The sequence below is a fragment of the Dendrobates tinctorius genome, unplaced genomic scaffold, assembly GCF_039654945.1.
Source record: "Dendrobates tinctorius isolate UK_male_01 unplaced genomic scaffold, ASM3965494v1 ptg000024l, whole genome shotgun sequence".
NCBI lineage: Eukaryota > Metazoa > Chordata > Amphibia > Anura > Dendrobatidae > Dendrobates > Dendrobates tinctorius.
In genome coordinates, this window is record NW_027361692.1 from 15,948,963 (window position 1) to 15,970,079 (window position 21,117).

A 21,117-nucleotide genomic window follows, 5' to 3' on the forward strand; every position below is an offset into this window, starting at 1 on the left:
AATGGTGGAGGAGGATGAGGAAAAAGCCAATATGCTAAATGACTTTTTTTTTTACAGTGTTTACACAAGAAAATCCCATGACGGATAACATGATCAGGGATAAAAATTGTCCATTAAATGTCACCTGCTTAACCCAGCAGGAAGTACGGCGCCGTCTAAAAATCACTAAAATTGACAAATCCCCGGGCCCGGATGGGATACACCCCCGAGTACTGGAGGAATTAAGCACAGTCATAGATAGACCATTATTTTTAATCTTTAAAGATTCCATAATAACAGGATCTGTACCACAGGACTGGCGTATAGCAAATGTGGTGCCAATATTCAAAAAGGGGACAAATATTGAACTTGGAAATTATAGGCCAGTGAGTTTAACTTCAACTGTGGGTAAAATCCTGGAGGGTTTTCTAAGAGATACTATACTGGAGTATCTGGAGAAGAATAAACTTATGACCCAATATCAACATGGGTTTAAAAGGGACCATTCCTGTCAGACTAATCTGATAAGCTTTTATGAAGAGGTAAGTTCTGGACTGGACCAAGGGAATGCAGTGGACGTGGTGTACATGGACTTTTCAAAAGCTTTTGATACGGTGCCACACAAAAGGTTGATACATAAAATGAGAACAATGGGGATAGGGGAAAATATGTGTAGGTGGGTTAAGAGCTGGCTCAGGGATAGGAAACAAAAGGTGGTTATTAATGGAGCACACTCGGATTGGGTCACGGTTAGCAGTGGGGTACCACAGGGGTCAGTTTTGGGCCCGCTTCTTTTTAACATATTTATTAATGACCTTGTAGGGGGCATAGAGAGTAGAATTTCAATATTTGCAGATGACACTAAACTCTGCAGGGTAATCAATACAAAGGAGGACAATTTTATATTACAGGAGGATTTATGTAAACTAGAAGCTTGGGCTGATAAATGGCAAATGAGCTTTAATAGGGATAAATGTAAGGTCATGCACTTGGGTAGAACGAACAAGATGTATAATTATGTGCTTAATTGTAAAACACTGGGCAAAACTGTCACTGAAAAAGACCTGGGTGTATGGGTGGACGACAAACTCACATTTAGTGGCCAGTGTCAGGCAGCTGCTGCAAAGGCAAATAAAATAATGGGATGCATTAAAAGAGGCATAGATGCTCAGGAGGAGAACATAATGTTACCTCTATATAAGTCACTAGTGCGACCACACTTAGAATACTGTGTACAGTTCTGGTCTCCGGTGTATAAGAAAGACATAGCTGAACTGGAGCGGGTGCAGAGAAGAGCGACCAAGGTTATTAGGGAACTGGGGGGTCTGTAATACCAAGACAGGTTATTACACTTGGGGTTATTTAGTTTGGAGAATCGAAGGCTTAGGGGTGATCTTATTACAATGTATAAATATATGCGGGGACAATACCAAGACCTTTCTAATGATCTTTTTACTCTTAGACCTGTGACGGGGACAAGGGGGCATCCTCTACGTCTGGAGGAAAGAAGGTTTAAGCATAATAACAGACGTGGATTCTTTACTGTACGAACAGTGAGACTATGGAACTCTCTGCCATATGATGTTATAATGAGTGAATCCCTACTAAAATTTAAGAGGGGACTGGATGCCTTTCTTGAAAAGTATAATATTACAGGGTATATAACACTAGTTTCCTTAGTGTTGCGTTGATCCAGGGAGCTAGTCTGATTGCCGTATGTGGAGTTGGGAAGGAATTTTTTTCCCCAATGTGAAGCTTACTGTTTGCCACATGGGTTTTTTTTGCCTTCCTCTTGATCAACATGTTAGGGCAAGTTAGGATAGGATATGGGTTGAACTAGATGGACTTAAAGTCTCCCTTCAACCTTAATTACTATGTTACTATGTTACTATGTTACAATGATGGGATACGGGAGAGAGGAGGATAATGATGGATATGGGGGATTGGGATGGGAATATGGAGTACTTATAATGGACTTATGAACAGGAGGAGGGGAGGACATAAGGTATGATTGTGAAATGAATTGGGTAGTGGAGGAGGGTGCTAAGCCCTGATAGCATCCTCCCCTATCTCACAATTCATTATGATGCTGTTGGTGACTTAAAATTTATTGGTTAGAGGAGACGATATGGTGCATAGGACACTTTATAATGAACTGAAAGGTGGGAGAAGACGCTGTCAGGGACTTGTAATAAACTGGGAGGTGGTGGAAGATGTTCAGTACATGATAGTGTCATCTCCCACTCCCAAATTCATTATGATGTTATAAAGGACTTATAATGAATGGGGGGGACACAGGGCAGGGACAAAGGCTATGAGTACATGTTCAGGATTTGCAGGAAAAAATTCTGCTGCCTATCCTAATGTGTTGGCAAGAAGGATGTTGCGTAAAACACATTTTTTTTTTGGCATCGTTTTTGCTATGCTTTTGTTACGTATTTTTCCCCATTAGTATGGGTGAAATATGTTGCAAGAATTGACATTATGCAGATTTTAATCTGCTGCAAATCTGCAAGAAAAAAAATAAGCAATGTGTGCATGAGACTTAAGGGACCTCATTCACTTTTCCTGTACTGTTAAACCTTGCATATATTGCGTGTGTACATAACCTTACAGTTAATTGGGGAGAGTCACAGACTGAATAATTTATATTATTGGGAGTCTGAGATTATAGTTAGTGGGGGCACAGTGCTGCTTATCACTTTATATTTTTAAAGGTGCTTGGCTAATAGTATATTAATGGGGGGGTACATATCTGTATTCAGGAGAAGACACATGCATGTGTACAATATATGTGACCTTATAATTTTCAGGGCTGTGATGATCATTGTGACAAGACGAGTCATGGCTGGGAGATCTTGACATTAAGGTCTGACCAGATAGAGAAGAAACAGGAGAAAGAAGTTTTAATCAGATGAGACGTCAGTTGCAAGAGCTTGGATGTAGATATTATTCTGTATCTGTTCTGTGTGACTTGGAGTAATAATGTTAACTGTAAAATCCCTTATTCTGCATTCTCACATTTGTGTGAAATGTCCGTGTGCTTCCAGATTTTTTATCGGATGGCACACGGACTCGTAGAGTTTTATAGGTCCATTCACACGTACATGAAAATCACAGATCTGATAATGTTTTGTTCTGAACCAATTTTGAGGATCAGCATAGGACATGCTCAATGTGTCTGTAAAAGTGCGCAGCACACCGACACCGCACACAGATACAGGAATATAGCGCTATTATTTATAGCACAGTCCCTTAGTATATTGTGTACCCACTTATCATATATAGCACAGTCTCTTAGTATATAGTGTAGTCACTTATTATGTATAGCGCTGTCCTTAGTTACATAGTTTCCTCTTTTATTATGTATAACACCGTCCTTTATTATGTAACATCCTTTTTAGTTATATATGGTGTCGTCCGTTATTATATAGCTTCCTCTGCTGTAATGTAAAGGATTGTCTCTTACATAGTTTATTCTTGTTATTCACAACACCCTCTTTTATTACATAGTCCCTTTTCTTAGATAGAGAATGACTGCTGATGGAGGAACCAGTGACCAGACGACCAGGCCATCAGCTCCTCCATTAGAAAAGAAGCTTTCCCATGGTAGATCAGTCATCATTGCATTATATTTCTAACAAGAGAGGACAGTATGTAATAAAGACAGGGCTCTAAATAATTCTATATGTAATGGATGCAGGTGTACCTAACAAGAGAGGGCACTCTGTAATAAGAGATGGCAATATACAGTACAGTAGGTACGGAAAGCATTCAGACCCCTTTAAATTTTTCACTCTTTGTTTCATTGCAGCGATTTGGTAAATTCAAAGAAGTTCATGTTTTTCTCATTAATGTACACTCTGCACCTCATCTTGACTGAAAAAAAACAGAAATGTAGATATTTTTGCAAATTTATTAAAAAAGAAAAACTGAAATATCACATGGTCATAAGTATTCAGACCCTTTGCTCAGTATTGAGTATAAGCACCCTTTTGAGCTAGTACAGCCATGAATCTTCTTGGGAATGATGCAACAAGTTTTTCACACCTGGATTTGGGGATCCTCTGCCATTCTTCTTTGCAGATCCTCTCCAGTTCCTTCAGGTTGGATGGTGAACGTTGGTGGAAAGCCATTTTCAGGTCTTTCCAGAGATGCTCAATTGGGTTTAGGTCAGGGCGCTGGCTGGGCCAGTCAAGAATGTTGACGGAGTTATTCTGAAGCCACTCCTTTGCTTTTTTAGCTGTGTGCTTAAGGTTATTGTCTTGTTGGAAGGTGAACCTTCGGCCAAGTCTGAGGTCCAGAGCACTCTGAAAAAGGTTTTCACCCAGAATATTTATGTACTTGGCCGCATTCATGTTCCCTTCAATTGCAGCCAGTCATCCTGTCGATGCAGCTGAAAAACACCCCCATAGCATGATGCTGCCAGCACCATGTTTCACTGTTGGGATTTTACTGGGCAGGTGATGAGCAATGCCTGGTTTTCTCCACACATACAGTTTATAATTATCAGCAAAAGTTCCATCTTCATCTCATTAGACCAGAGAACCTTATTCCTCATATGCTGGGAGTCCTTCATGTGTTTTTTAGCAAATGCTATGCAGTCTTTCAAATGTCTGGCACTGAGGAGAGGCTTCCATCGGGCCACTCTGCCATAAAGGCCCAACTGGTCGAGGGCTGCAGTTAAAGTTGACTTTGCGGAACTTTCTCCCATCTCCCTACTGCATCTGTGGAGCTCAGCCACAGTGATATTGGGGTTCTCTTTACCTCTCTCACCAAGGCTCTTCTCCCACGATTGCTCAGTTAGGCTGGACGGCCAGGTCTAGGAAGACTTCTGGTGGTCCCAAACTTCTTCCATTTAAGGATTATGGAGGCCACTGTGCTATCAGGAACCTTGAGTACTACAGAAATTCTTTTGTTACCTTGGTCAGATCTGTGCCTTGCCACAATTCTGTCTCTGAGGTTCTTGGCAGGTTCCTTTGATCTCATGATTCTCATTTGGTCTGACATGCACTATGAGCAGTGAGGTCTTATGTAGACAGGTGTGTGCCTTTACAAATTAACTCCTGTCAGTTTAAATAAACACAGCTGGACTCCAATGATGGAGTAGAACCATCTCAAGGAGGATCACAAGGAAATGGACAGCATGTGACTTAAATATGAGTGTCTGAGCAAAGGTGTGAATACTTATGACCACGTGATATTTCAGTTTTGATTTTTTAATAAATTTGGAAAAATTTCTACATTTCTGTTTTTTTCAGTCAAGATGGAATGCACAGTGTACATTAATGAGAAAAAAGATGACCTTTTTTGAATTTACCAAATGGTTGCAATGAAGCAAAGAGTGAAAAATTTTAAGGGATCTCAATACGTTCCATACACACTGTTTATCGTTCTTTATGACTTGCCTCTTTTTCACAACAAAAAATGTTTTACAGAAAAAATAATTATTTTTGCATCACTTTATTCTGAGAGCTATAACTTTATTATTTTTCTGATGATAGAGATGATGGAGCTTGTGTTTTGCGGGACAAGATGACATTTTTAGTGGTATCATTTTTATTTATTTTTTATTGCGTTTTATTGGACTTTTTGTTTGGCGATAAGATGATAAAGCATTGTTTTTTGCCTTGTTTTATATTTATTTTTTATGGTGTTCATTTAAGGGGTTAACTAGTGGGACAATTTTATAGAGTGGGTTGTTATGGATATGGTGATACCAAATATGTGTACTTTTATTTTTTTATCATTTTCGTATATATATTTACATTTATTGGAAAAATATTTATGGTATTTTTTGGATTATAAGATGCATTTTTTCCCACAAATTTGGGGGGGAAATGCAGGTGCATCTTATAATGCGGTAAACATTAACAGCCCCGATAGAGCAGGGTCCCAGGGTCGCTGCTGGAGGAGGCATTGCTGCAGGCTGGGATGAAGGGATGTTCTGTTGTGTGCTGCTGTGGGTGAAAATGGCTGCAGTGCTCTGTGGGGCGGGGGGGGTTCTGCCAGCATTTTGTGAAAGCCCAGAGCCCCCGGCATATTCAGTACTGCGAAGCAGTAGCCTCCGGGAAAATGGTCGCTGGGGCGGCGCATGCTCAGATTGAGAACTCGGCAACTAGATCTCACACCGAGATCTCGGGAGATGAGATGTCAGCACCTGAGATCTTGGGAGATGAGATTTCAGCACCCGAGATCTCGTTGCCAAGATCTCAATCTGAGCATGCACTGTCCCCAGCAGCTATTTTTCTGGAGGCCACCACATCACAGTTTTGGATGTGCGGGGGCTCCAAGCTTTCACAAAATGCCAACTGAGCTCCCCGCACCACAGAGTACCACAACCATTTTCACCCACAGCAGCGCACATCGGAACACCCCCTCATCCTAACCTTCAGCCTACAGCAACGCACCACTCCTGCCTCCTCAAGCAGCGAACCTGGGACCCCGCTTCATCGCAGCCACCATCCCCAGTAAGCAATAAGACACATGAATTATAAGAGGCAACACAATTTTATTCAAAAAAGTGTTTTTTCCTTTTTCTTCTCAAAATTTGGGGTGCGTCTTATAATCCAGTGCGTCTCATAATCTGCAAAATGTGGTATTTCTTTTTTTTCTTTATTCAGGGATTTTTTAAAGAATATTTTTATACTTTATAATTTTTTTTAACTTTATTGCATTGTCCCAGGATGGGACATTACTATATTACATCAGATCGCTGATCTGACACTCTGCACTGCAGAGTATCAGATCAGCATCTGACAGACAAGGAAGGAGGCATGCCAGCACCTGCTCCCAGCAAGTGCTCTCAAGCCACCTTTCCTACAGGACCCAGAAAGGCCCCGCCGCCATCTTGGTGCTGGAGGTCTCCATGGAGACTATCAGAACATTGCGTTGTGCTAATGGAACTATGCAGGAAGCCCCCTCCCTGCATGATGCCCCTCTATGTCACTGTTCCTACTGACAGCAGCATCAGAGGGGTTTGTTCAATACACAACCCGCTTCACAGCTCCAATCTTTGAAAAACCCATATAATACATTCAGGCTGGAACTGACCCACTTGGAAACAGGAGTATTCCAAGGGGAGACCCTGCACAGGTGTGCGCCACCACCTCACTAACATATGTGAGAAATAGTTAGCAAAATTCACTAGATTCCCTATGTACAGACAAAAGTAGCATCTCATTGTTCATTTAACAAACTACTCAGCTTGTTACATAGCAGCATAGGTAACTCTGTGAATGAGGGTAATGTAATATTTGCATGTAGATGAACAGTGAGCCCCCTGAGTCAATGTTACTGGTGGGCCCTCAGGACTCCAATCTGACACTGTATTTATAAGTAGAACCATCAATGGCTACATAGTAAATTATTGAAACTAAAGTGATAGGACGAGGCATCATAGTAGGCACACAATGACATGAAGCATAATTTTCTATTGTGTCACTTACTGTACTTATTTTCTGTAGAAAATATTCACCACAAATAGTTTTTGCTAGTTGTGAGTGTAAGGGTGTATTCATAGTAGAAAAATGCCATTTTTAGATCATGCTGTGCTTTGAAGAAAATACAACAAAAACACCAAATACCATAACAGATGCATAAATAATTAACTGTAGACTTAAAAGTGACAATTGGCCATGGAACATTTTGACCCAAAAAGTTGTTAAAAATGCCAACCAGAATACCTCAATAATGGGTTAGACTGTGAGTATGCCAGTTACCAAAAAAGATACTGAGAAACCACAAGTCTATATGTGAGTGTTGTTTTTTTAAGAACTGATGCATAATGTATCACTACTTACAGTATTTTAATGGTACGGAAAATGTACAACTGACAGAGTTTTATACAGCACGCCAAATGTTCCTCAAGTAAGATATAAAAGCAAAACTGTACAGAAGCTACATTATAAAAAACCCATTCTAAAGCAAGTCATGTTTCATAAATATTTTCTTTGAAAGTTCAAGAAAAGAAACACTGCATAAATATTTGATTAAAGAAGATCAGATAAAAGCATTTTAATGGATACCTTTTCCCCAATTTCTCCTGGAATACCATTTTCACCTTTGCTTCCTTTCTCACCCTGCAAAATACAATAAAGACAGCCGCACATTAACAAAAACCTAGCCCAATGCACAGCAGTCATTTCTGTCTGTAAAATCTATGGTGAGCAGCATTCACATAAGTACCACACATAACAGGACAGAGAGAGAAGAACATTAGGTTTATTAAAAGGTCCGCTGTAGACAATCCAATTTACATATTATAGTAACACAAATCTATTAGCATTTAAAATTACTCTTTAATATTCTATTTTGCTTGTTTTAATTATTTAAAAGTTGCATTATAAAATCTCAACTGGAGTTATATGATTGATTATTAATGGCAAGGAGCCATCTCTAAAACGAAGGAGGGAAACAAGTGTATATTTCACTTTGTAATGTTGTCTAATTGCATAATCCGTAACTTCCTGTACTGCACTATTTTTGGAGAAGGAACCATTTGGGATGGCTCATGGATAAACTTAATCTCATGGCATAATGAAACCATACCCTGTCTACCACATGTACAAGCAAAACCCCCAAGGCATGTGTTACTATTCCATCTGACAATCTAAATTTATAACTTTGGCATATATAGACTCCCTGTCTGACGTGAATGGAGCAAAAGGTTGAAAACTTTGTCTGTAGGTGCTCCAATATTTATGGTTAATTAAATATCTATCCACATAGATATCTAATTAGATGTAGACTAATTAGAGATTTTGTATAGAGTATCAATAGCGAAAAATTCTAAAACTTGGGGAAAATGTATTCCTTGAAAAAGACAAACTTGTTCCTGTTAGCTTGGGAAAGTTTCCTTGTTTTTTCATTTCACTATATAACTATAAATGGTATATAACAAAGTTTTATAAGTTTAAGGTAAACCACAATGATATTTTGTATACTTAGCGCATATTAAAATGAAAATATCAACTTGTGCAAAGTGAAAATATTTTTACACCAGTTTGGATAAAGCTCCTCTATTCAGTTGATCCCGTATAGCTTATGAGTTTATTAGTATATTTATTTAACTTTTAACTTTTTTTTATTTTTCAGGTGTTATATGTGACAATTCTATGACCTAGAGAAAACAAAGACTGAGTGACAATACATCAAGACAGCAAACAACCAACATTTTAGTGCTATTGTTACATATTTAAAACATCCACTTGATCTTTTATCCAAAGCATCCTTCTTGACATCTTTGCATTTGGTAAATGACTGTCAGCAGATATGATACTAAATCAACACACTCTGTTAGTATGTACAGCGTAATAAAAGACGCCTGGCAAAGCTTGGCATGAGTTGAGTGAATTTATCACAATGAATTGCATGACAATCATTCCCTAGATACTATGCAGTAACTGAGGTCATTATGGACTGCACAGACTATGCAGATCCTGTAAGTGGGCAAAGTAACAGGTATTAGAACTATGTCAAAGGTCCTATAAGATCAAAGTCTGAGTCAGAAAAGTTGTGACAATTTAAAACCATTTTAAAATATTAGATTAAAAATGACTACGTTATAAATATTCATTAACCCTAATGTACAGTATGTGGAATGCAGAAGAGATTCTGTGCAGTGCAATAGCATTTTGTAGTTCTTGCAAAATAAAGCTGCAGGATAGTAGTGAACAGCATGCAACCCAACACATCGAACTGCCGTGTGGTGGTGGAAGTTTGACACAACCATGCATTACAATGGCAATGCAGCACAAATAGCGTAGTACCACGTAGTGCACAGGCGGTTAAAGATTGCTACATCTGTGAATCATTTCCAAATGTTTCAGTCATTAGTCACTTCACTCATCATTTAACATTTATGATTAACAAGGGTAATTACATTTTCCAATTTATTAGTATACTATGTTCTGTTTTCACATCATGGCTAAACCACGAAAAGGCTAAACCCACAAAAGGCTGCTCAACATCTGCTTAAAAGAAGCCCATTTCAGCCAAAAAATTGACATGTTAATTCTTAAATGAAACTGTTCATTGACCTTGAACAGTGACAAACATACTATTCACAAGTCTATATTACTGTGTGAATCTATATGGTAAACCTTTAATAATCCACAATTATTGTCTCAGAATCTATAAAAAAATTGCATGTGAAATATAAAGCCACATCAAGGGTGAACACGAGTCCTAAACATTTTCAAAGTCAAGTATTATGAATTCTTTCTATGTGGATCCACAATTGAGACTTGAGCATGAAGAGTTGGGCTAACAGAAAGGATTATACTTGTAGCCTATAATTAGAGAGCAGTGATTATGGAAGCCCAGACAAAATTCAAGCATAAATAATTGTGCACACAGAAGAGTATAGATGAACTGCTGTCTGATCACAGAGTCAACCAACAGCTTATTGTCTGATCAGATGGATTAAAGTGCAATCAAAAGGCATGCTCTATAATAACATATTATATAGAGTATTTAGCATTTTCCAGTAACATATATTAGTTATAGAATAGAAATACACAAGCTCAATAATTCATATCTACAGAATGCTAACTACATTCTCAGTTGTAAGTCTAATTACTAGCGCTCAGTTGTAAGCAATGAAGATAAGCATCAAAGTCCATGTGGATATATAAAAATGGCAATATGTACTGAAATCAAAGCTATTTAAAGACGTTTCCTAGGCACCCAGATATTAAAGCATAGTAAAGCCTGATGGAAATTAAGAAACTTCATAAGTTGCTTGAAGTTAAAATTCTGCTATGTTCCAGAACTGTGGTGATGTGATTTTCAGCATCTTACTCCCTGCTACAATCCATTCAAAGCACAGAGTTTGGAGATTTCCTGTTTGCATTTTGTACAGCTCAGATGGCAGCTCTGCAGTGTTCTCTGACAAGTGATGTCATGGGTCGTGATCCTCAGCAAGTTTATAGTGACTGGGGATGTGCACAGGGAGGAAGGGAGAGCATAGAAAACAGGCTTTATACAGAACGGTAATCTTATCAACTGTGACTTAAGGCCACATTCACACATTCAGTATCTGGTCAGTATTTTACCTCAGTATATGTAAGCCAAATCCAGGAGTGGGTGAAAAATGCAGAAGTGGTGACCTGTTTCTATCATACATTTCCTCTGGTTGTTCAACTCCTGATCTTGGATAACATATATTACCAAATACGGAATGTCTGCATGTGACATTAGTCGCAGTAGATGGTGCTGGATGTTCCAGGGTGATAGATTGCATTATAATATGTAAATAAATTATATGAATCATTGCTGCCCTACAATGCACAATGGACTGAGCCTGTGTAGTACATGTGTCAGCAGCTGTAACTGCAGGATAGTGTCAGGACTGTACATACTAGCTGGAGAGGGAGGAATGCTAGGAAAAAGAAACTGTGTGTGCAGTGATTTATCCATTTTGAGACTGTATAGGAGTCTCAGGATTGTGTATTAGAGGTGGTATGTGTTAACACTGGGGGTGTGAGTGAATTAACCATGGGACAAATATAGCTCTGCCTCTTAGGCCCTATTGTCCATGTAAAATCAGTACTGGAAAAAAACAGTACCAGTGTCATAAGTGTTTTGTTTCAGTGTGCTATTAGTGTAGTGTTGTTCTGGTATAGATAAAGAAGAAATTAAATTACAAAGCTTCACCTATACTTTGCAAATATGTGCAACACATGGATGGCACACATGCCTTCTGGACATTTGCAAGTCAGTAATCTTCCCCATGATTGTGGAGCCTACTGAAACAGACTAAGGGACCTTTTTAAATGCTTGGGAAGCCTTTGCAGGTGTTTTTTGTTAATTTTTCTAATTTACTGAGATATTGACATTTGAGTTTTCATTGGCTGTAAGCCATAATCATTAACATTAACAGAAATAAACACTTGAAATAGATCACTCTGTTTATAATGACTCTATGTAATGTGTTTCACTTTTTGTATTGAAGAACTGTGTAAGGTAGCGCTGTCATTCGGGTAGGGAATACTCGCTTAGCAGCCACAAAACCAAGTCCGGCACGGGTTTTCCATAAAACAATCATAGTCCATGTGGTTTATTAGGCATCATAAACCCACAGCAGTAACATAAACTTCATAGATTCAGCAGCATAGCGTCCATGGCAGAGTTCAGCTCTGTAATCCCTGTGGTCACACAGGTTATGCATAAGCAGGCTCTTGAGCCTCAGTTATCTCACCCATCTGGGTTCACTCATGGTTCCTTCACCGCGCTACAGACATCCATTCCCTCCAGGGAATTACCAGGCACGTGCAGCCATTCAACACAGCATTCACTTGCTGTCAGAAGGCAGCCCCATCTCTCTCAAACGGGACCTTCCAAAACGGACCAACCAGGTCCCTGCATTCACCCCATGTGACATACCCTGGCCATCTTATATGGTCCGTGGCCACGCCCACTGGTCACATGGCTATGACCTCATCACAGGTCCTTTAACCACTCATACACACTTTACAATAGCGTTCTTAAGCACACCCCCTGGGTGGGTTTGTAGGTAACTGGGTCCGCCCGTCTCCCCAGCTACCTGGAGACTTCTCCCTGACACATTAAAACAGCACCTCAGCAGTATCACTGCTGATAAACACACACATAAGTCTCCTTCTCAAGGTCACCCACCTTGAGATACATAACAGTCATTCAGGATTCTGCCATACATCCTCTCTCCTAGGACATCCATACAGCGCCCCCTAGTGGACACAGTGGTCACGACATCACAACTGAAATAAATTAACTTTTTGATGATATTCTAATTTTGTGAGAAGCACCTGTGCATGGATGCAGCCTGGCTTAATGTAAGTGTATTAAGTGAGATCAGACACAATTTAGTTGGAATGTCTACAGAAGAATGAAAATTGCATCCTTGTGGTCATATGACTGCCCGTTATAGGTGCCAGCACTGGAGAATCCTTACAGCATACATCGTACTTAGAATGAGAGCAAACTTGCAGGCCAGACAACCCATTTGAAGAGGCTGAAAAGGAGCTAAGAAACAAAATTTAAGGTAATTGGGGATTTTGGAGAATTATTACATGGAAAGCTATATAATTTTTACAATTTTTTGTCTGGAAACTCTCATTAATAGCTAAGTAACTTCAATGTGCTCTAGAAATAAAAAAAAACTTACCTGAGCACCGTCATCACCTTTTATTCCAGGCAAACCTATGGAACCTGGTAAACCAGCTTCTCCCTAATTGAAAATAAAAAATAAAAAATGGACTTTTAGTTGAATATTTTGAACAGAACTTATATTGTAATGTATTCATTTAAACATACATGACAAGAAGTCCTTACTATTGCATTGCTGAATATGCTACTTCTGAAAGTGTACCTGTCAGCGATGAAAAATCTAGTAGAAAAACTCTATGCAAATCAGGCTGCAAGAGTATTGTGGACATATCAGATAGCACTCAGACCAATGTTATTCTATGGTGTAGTGTCAATCAGTATTTTTTTTCATGCCAATTTGGCATTATAAAAAATCACAGCATTCTGCAATTTGCAGAGCAATTTTGATCCCAATTACCCGTATTAGTCGATGTGTATGTGTCATTTGAGTGCAGTAACATTTCCGCAGACTCACACAATGGAGAAGATGGATACACTTTGTCTTCCATCTTCTCCTCAGTGTGCTCCAATTCTCTCATCTGTGAGTATCGAATCACATTAAGCTGACACTTGGATCAAACTCTGAGTGTCATTACTATAATCGATCCAATTGTCTCAGATGTAAAAATGTTTAATTGACAAAAGTGTAGAAAAAACAATAAAGTTAATATGTGAATGTTGTAAAAAAAAGTTGCTTTCTTCCCTCATTTTTCTTAAAAATTATAAGTTAGAATATTTATGTTTCCTAAAAAGGTTCTAATAAACAATGTAATTTGTCTGCCAAAAAAACATCTACATTGAAAAATAACATACAAGTTATAAATGGCTTTCCCTTTGAAAAAAAAGTGTTTAAAAAAAGTTAATGCGAATGTGGCTATCAGTACCCCAAAATTTTGCAAAATACACCAATCTTTCAGCAGAAAACAAGCCCATACAGTTATGTCTCTCTGAATGCAGCAAAAAATGAAAGCCTTGGTCCAGCAAGGAAGGGGTTACACAATTTTTATCTTACAGCATCGCTTAACTTGGTAGGACATTTAATAAAGCGATTTAAAAATTCAGGATTTAAAAAAAAACTATTTCAAGAAAGTCCAGCCAACATTCAGGTAATTTAACATTTTCTGAGAATTTGCTGTTGATGCTTTAAATTGTCCATTCTTATATTTTGCTGATCCCGTAACTCCTTCTGAGTAATTTCATCATGGTGTAGAATTTTATTTACTCTTGGCTGAAATTCAACAAATTCTGAAAGTTGAGCAGCTGTGCTTACAGCTCCTAGAATTTATTTCATAGTTAAATAGGTTCATAGGTAAATATTTCCCATTCTCTAGGTATTGTTGGATCATCTTTGTTTATTACCTTTAGTGATACTGTGGCCATGTCTATGATTTACATATAATTGCAAATAAACATTTAAATGTTTCCTTAAGTTTTTAAAGAATTTATATATAATAAAGCATATTTTCTTAAAGAGAACCTGTCACCATTTTTTTGCCTTAGACACCCTGCCCATTACCTTTAAAATTGTGTAAATGAGGCTCCTACAGCATTGTTACATGCCTATATGCTCCCTTACATAGCATAGAAAAAGAGATTTATTCATAACCCACGCTGCATGCAAATTATGTGGTCCGGCCTTAAGAGTGACACTAGATTGCACTCAATACCTCCCCAGTCCCTTCAAAAACCACCTCTTTTATTTGGATGGAAGTGGATGACGTCTCCTAAGTCATTCATGTGATGCATGTAGTCTTGCGCCTGCAGAATCGAATCAGTGACTTCTCACTCTGCTCTGTTGAACAGCCAGGTAGCTAGTGACGTACAAGTAAAGCCAGCTCCGGGACATTCCAAGACTTCAGGCTGTGCAGGCATAAAGTCCCCATCTCACATTGCGAGATCGCTAGAGAGATCTATAAAGCGTCACTGATTTTGTGACGCAACAGGGATTTCGCCAGCGATCTCGCTACATGTGACACGTAGCGGCGACCGGCCGCCCCGCTGGATATCACTGATTCTGCTCGAATGTCGTAGGCCATTTTTTCATCGTCAGCGTCCCGCTGGCCAGCATGCATCGTTGTGTTTGATGCCGACGAGCGACCTCGTTGGTGACGCAGAACTCAGGGATGCAGGCTGGAATCGTTCAGAATAGCTGCTGTGTGACAAGGTACCAATGACGCCGAGGTTGTTATATGGATCGCCGCATCGTTGCTGCATCGCTGAAGAGATCTGCCTGTTTGGCAGCTTACTAGCGACCATTTAGCCATGCACCAGCGATCCTTAGCAGGTTGCATCGTTGTCGGGATCGCTGGTGCATCACTATGTGAACGTATGATGTTGGAGACATCATCCATGGCAACCAATTAATATCAAATGCTAGTTCACCATTCAGTGGAAGAAAATAACATTTTTATGGAAGAGACCAGATACAGGTACAGGTCTTGTGTTGTTTATATTAGGCAATTTATATATTTCAGGATGTAACCAATCAGTCAGCACCAAGGGACATTCTGTAAAGTGCCAAAACCTTAGAAAAATTCAAAAATATTTCTCTGCATTATAATTCTAGTTAATGATAGTCAATAGGTGCATGGGATCAGGAGAATTTACTGCCATTCCACGCAAGTCACAAATCAAACAATGCTAAAACTGCAGAAATCATTTAATGTAATTTTTTATGCACAGACATACAGCAAAAATACAAAGTAGAAAATGAAACAAAGCCTTGAATCTACAAGTCTAAGGCTGGTTTCACATTTGCGTTTTTTAGCGCTGGAAAAAAACGCATACGTGCGCATGCGATTTTTCCCCTATATTTAACATGGGTGCGCATACCTGCGCACTTGTAAGCGCATGTATGCGATTTTCATGCGCTGCGTTTTTTTGGGGTGTGCGTTGGTATTTTCCAGACGCTGCATGTTGCATTTTTTGGCCCTTGAAAAAATCGCATGCGCACGTATGCGCACGTTTTGCGCTAAAAATGGCCATTATAGCCTATGGATGCGCATACGTGCGCACTGGCATGCGCAGGTATGCGCTTTTTTAGCGCAGCGTTTTTTGGGTGGTGTCCACTTTTTATCCTAGTTAGAATCTTCTAAAGTCCAAAAAAAAAGGCTATATAAAGGAGGTGCCTGCCAAAACTCTGCCACTACTACACTAGACAGATTGAAGAGCAGACATTCAACCAAGAACCCATTATATCAGCGAAGAATGTGAGTATATTACATTATATGCCTGTCCTTTTAAATTATGTATGTACTAATGATTTTTATTATTTTTACATGCAGTATGTCTTCAGAATCGGAGTATTCCCCATCGCGGCAGGAATTGGCGCAAGCAGACCGTGAGGTGATTATTTTCGTGCATCTGGTAAGTATATCTGCTGCTTCTCCAAATCTCTTACGTTTTTTTCAACTTTCAGACATCGTCATCATCATCTGCGGACGGGAATAGTGAGGGCGAACAGCAGGAGCAGCGAAGCCAATTCCCGGTGGTTATACGTAATGTAAGTATCAAATGATTTGTAATGTTTTTTTTTTTTTTTTATCTTCTATTTTTACTCTTTTTTTTTTTTCTTTTTTTGTAACTTTTTAGTCAATTTAAATTTGATTATTCTAATGAATGTGTTTTGTCTAGGTTCCACAACGGGATGAAGACGTCTACCTGGATAATGAGCAGCTCATCAGCCTGGTCCAGGAGCGTTCGCCGTTGTGGGACAGCCGTGACCGGCTGTACAAGGACAATGTGGTGACACGGCGGCTATGGAATGAGGTGGCCGCAGCGTTGATGGATGGCTGGGACAGCGCCACAGCATCCGCCAAAAAGGCGTTTAGTGAGTATTTCCCTGCTCTGTATTGTGCCGCAGTGACTGTTGTCCTTGACGGCACTGTTGGGTTTCGTGCTAGGCGTATTCTAGCAGGAAACCCAACAGTGTCATCGTGGTCTACAGTGACTGCTTTGAGTATTGTATTGCTACATTGTGCCGCAGTGACTGTTGTCCTTGACGGCACTGTTGGGTTTCGTGCTAGGCGTATTCTAGCAGGAAACCCAACAGTGTCATCGTGGTCTACAGTGACTGCTTTGAGTATTGTATTGCTACATTGTGCCGCAGTGACTGTTGTCCTTGACGGCACTGTTGGGTTTCGTGCTAGGCGTATTCTAGCAGGAAACCCAACAGTGTCATCGGGGTCTACAGTGACTGCTTTGAGTATTGTATTGCTACATTGTGCCGCAGTGACTGTTGTCCTTGACGGCACTGTTGGGTTTCGTGCTAGGCGTATTCTAGCAGGAAACCCAACAGTGTCATCGTGGTCTACAGTGACTGCTTTGAGTATTGTATTGCTACATTGTGCCGCAGTGACTGTTGTCCTTGACGGCACTGTTGGGTTTCGTGCTAGGCGTATTCTAGCAGGAAACCCAACAGTGTCATCGTGGTCTACAGTGACTGCTTTGAGTATTGTATTGCTACATTGTGCCGCAGTGACTGTTGTCCTTGACGGCACTGTTGGGTTTCGTGCTAGGCGTATTCTAGCAGGAAACCCAACAGTGTCATCGTGGTCTACAGTGACTGCTTTGAGTATTGTATTGCTACATTGTGCCGCAGTGACTGTTGTCCTTGACGGCACTGTTGGGTTTCGTGCTAGGCGTATTCTAGCAGGAAACCCAACAGTGTCATCGGGGTCTACAGTGACTGCTTTGAGTATTGTATTGCTACATTGTGCCGCAGTGACTGTTGTCCTTGACGGCACTGTTGGGTTTCGTGCTAGGCGTATTCTAGCAGGAAACCCAACAGTGTCATCGTGGTCTACAGTGACTGCTTTGAGTATTGTATTGCTACATTGTGCCGCAGTGACTGTTGTCCTTGACGGCACTGTTGGGTTTCGTGCTAGGCGTATTCTAGCAGGAAACCCAACAGTGTCATCGTGGTCTACAGTGACTGCTTTGAGTATTGTATTGCTACATTGTGCCGCAGTGACTGTTGTCCTTGACGGCACTGTTGGGTTTCGTGCTAGGTGTATTCTAGCAGGAAACCCAACAGTGTCATCGGGGTGTACAGTGACTGCTTTGAGTATTGTATTGCTAAATTGTGAAGCAGTGACTGTTGTACTTGACGGCACTGTTTTTTTTTATCAACAGTGGACAAAGTCCGAACACGTTGGCGTTCGATCAAGGACCGCTTCAACAGTGATGTTCGTGCTGAGGGCCAGGTTCGCAGTGGATCTGCGTCAAGGACCAGAACTAGATACCGTCACTATCACGCGTTGCAGTTCCTAAGACCGGTCCTTGCCACAAGATCGTAAGTATTATACATTTTGGGTTTTTATTTTTATTAATCTGTGTTTTTCTAATCCACAGCTGATGCTTCTTGTAAAGGCATGGTAGTAATGATTTTCCTTTCTTCCACAGCACCTGGAGCAGCACCCTGCAACCTGGCCCTGGAGCGGTCCTTCGTCGGACGTCCTCTGACCCGTCCCAGCCATCCGACAGCCAGGAAGCACCTTGCAGGTCCCACACACACACAGCTGGTGACCAGGAAGCTGGGCCATCAGGTGTTCCCCTGTCCCAGGTCTCTGCCACTGGTTATGCGGGCACTACCCGCCAGCGGCAGAGGGCCTTGGACAGGAATGTCTTGCCCGAGTTTATGCATTTGAGCGAGACATTTAATTCCAGCCTCAAGTCACTGTCCGACAGAGTTGAAAGCGGTTTTGCACTGATGGAACGTGGTTTTAACCACTTTGAACACCGCTTCAATTCTGTAGAACAGCGCCTTGACCGTCTGGAGGCCGACCTCAACAGACCAGCACACCATTTTTTTAGTAAGATTGAAAAGGGCATGGCGGAACACCTTAGTCCTGATCAACAGCTGAATGTGCTGCAGGCCTGCAACAATGCTTTCTTGCAGGCTATGCAGCATAATCGGTACGGTCAGCAGTCAGTGGTGTCCTTTCCACCTGTGCCACCATTGACTCGCTTCACCTCACTACCGACTTGTGCTGCATACCACTGCACGGACACCTCTCTTCAAAGGCTGGACACCCACCGTTACACCACCACAAGTCTGAGTGCAGCTGGTCACTTCACCGACACCACCATGGCAAGCGCTGCTCCTGTCTGGAGCACCACCGCCAATCCCATGCATGCGTGGAGCTCAGCCACCACTAGGCAAACATGGAACAGCCCTGCCGCTACAACAACATGTAGTAGCCCTGCCACCACCACTCTGCAAACCTGGGCCATCACTGCCGCCACCAGTCCTCCTGCAAGGACGAGCACTGACCAAGAAGAGCAGCATCAGCCACCTCAGCAGCAGCAGCCAACTCAGCAGCCGCCACCTCAGCAGCAGCAGCCACCTCAGCAGCAGCCGCCACCTCAGCAGCAGCAGCAACCACCTCAGCAGCAGCCGCCACCTCAGCAGCAGCAGCAACCACCTCAGCAGCAGCAACCACCTCAGCAGCAGCTGCCACCTCAGCAGCAGCCGCCACCTCAGCAGCAGCCGCAACCTCTGCAGCAGCAGCCGCCACCTCAGCAGCAGCAGCCATACCAGCAGACGGGGGACCTACATTCCATATTTGCCCCTACTTCAAGGCGAAATCAATCAAGGCGGGCATTGGGCCAAAGTCGGTCCAGGCACACAAGCCTACGGCGACATGCCATTACAACTAATGTAACTGAACAGATTTCCTCTCCTACAAGTGTTCCAAGTTTAATTCCCTTAACTGGACTACCTTCCCCCACAAGTTTTGTTGCCCCTTCCCCTCAAACACCGTCTTCAACTGCAAGTGTTGCATATTCCCTGCACACCCCCAAATTGAAACCATCTGCCCCCAAACGCCGTAAAAAATAATTTTTAAATTTTTTTTTTGTGATAAAAAATAAATTTACATTTGTGGTTCACCATTAATAAGTTTCATTAATGTTGTTTGCGCCGCTCACACACACTGATGGGTAAATACATGTTAAAAACCAACCCAAGGGCTAGTATAGTCATATGTGAAATAACATGGACTAGTATAGTCATTCAAAGGCCTAGTGTAATAACTCTAGTTTTACCAAATAGAATCTGGTTTCATGAAAAACAAATTGTTGAAACTTGTCTAAAAAATAAAGTTTCTTTCTAGTTTCACCACTTTGTTTTTGGTGAAACAAGATGCTAGTTGTTTAAAATGCTAGTTGTTAAAAATCGAGTTATTACAGTAGGCCTTGGTATGACTATACTAGGCCGTGGTATTTCACATATACTACTAGCCCCAAGGCCTAGTATACTCATATTTGAAATACCACGGCCTAGTATAGTCATTCCAAGGCCTAGTGTAATAACTCTAGTTTTACAAAATAGAATCTGGTTTCATGAAAAACAAACTGTTGAAACTTGTCTAAAAAATAAGTTTCTTTCTAGTTTCACCAGTTTGTTTTTGGTGAAACAAGATGCTAGTTGTTAAAAATCGAGTTATTACAGTAGGCCTTGGTATGACTATACTAGGCCGTGGTATTTCACATATACTACTAGCCCCAAGGCCTAGTATACTCATATTTGAAATACCACGGCCTAGTATAGTCATTCCAAGGCCTAGTGTAATAACTCTAGTTTTACAAAATAGAATCTGGTTTCATGAAAAACAAACTGTTGAAACTTGTCTAAAAAATAAGTTTCTTTCTAGTTTCACCAGTTTGTTTTTGGTGAAACAAGATGCTAGTTGTTAAAAATCGAGTTATTACAGTAGGCCTTGGTATGACTATACTAGGCCGTGGTATTTCACATATACTACTAGCCCCAAGGCCTAGTATACTCATATTTGAAATACCACGGCCTAGTATAGTCATTCCAAGGCCTAGTGTAATAACTCTAGTTTTACAAAATAGAATCTGGTTTCATGAAAAACAAACTGTTGAAACTTGTCTAAAAAATAAGTTTCTTTCTAGTTTCACCAGTTTGTTTTTGGTGAAACAAGATGCTAGTTGTTAAAAATCGAGTTATTACAGTAGGCCTTGGTATGACTATACTAGGCCGTGGTA

General features: G+C 40.7%; 2 protein-coding genes across 2 annotated transcripts in view; one reads left to right on the top strand and one right to left on the bottom strand.

The window, feature by feature from the left end:
- The window catches only part of COL19A1 (collagen type XIX alpha 1 chain), a 1,445,738-nt gene that overhangs the window by 1,054,063 nt on the left and 370,558 nt on the right, over nt 1–21,117 (bottom strand). Inside the window, exons 9-10 of the mRNA XM_073569423.1 lie at nt 13,127–13,189; nt 8,007–8,060 (exon numbers count right to left, since the gene is read on the bottom strand). Of these exons, the coding sequence (XP_073425524.1) occupies nt 8,007–8,060; nt 13,127–13,189 (117 nt within the window). The remainder of the gene's footprint in view (nt 1–8,006; nt 8,061–13,126; nt 13,190–21,117) is intronic.
- On the top strand, nt 16,707–20,114 carry LOC141084569 (uncharacterized). Its single transcript, XM_073569387.1, has 3 exons — nt 16,707–16,936; nt 18,241–18,400; nt 18,511–20,114. Exons 1-3 carry the CDS (start codon nt 16,891–16,893, stop codon nt 19,946–19,948), a joined length of 1,644 nt encoding a protein of 547 aa, XP_073425488.1. The 5' UTR covers nt 16,707–16,890; the 3' UTR covers nt 19,949–20,114.

What these genes read in the sequence shown, in the direction of transcription:
- LOC141084569 (XM_073569387.1), top strand. Translation starts at nt 16,891, where the DNA reads ATGGATGGCTGGGACAGCGCCACAGCATCCGCCAAAAAGGCGTTTA. An exon ending in ATCCGCCAAAAAGGCGTTTA is followed by an intron (nt 16,937 to 18,240) that starts GTGAGTATTTCC and finishes TTTTATCAACAG; the next exon opens with TGGACAAAGTCCGAACACGT. An exon ending in CCGGTCCTTGCCACAAGATC is followed by an intron (nt 18,401 to 18,510) that starts GTAAGTATTATA and finishes TTTCTTCCACAG; the next exon opens with CACCTGGAGCAGCACCCTGC.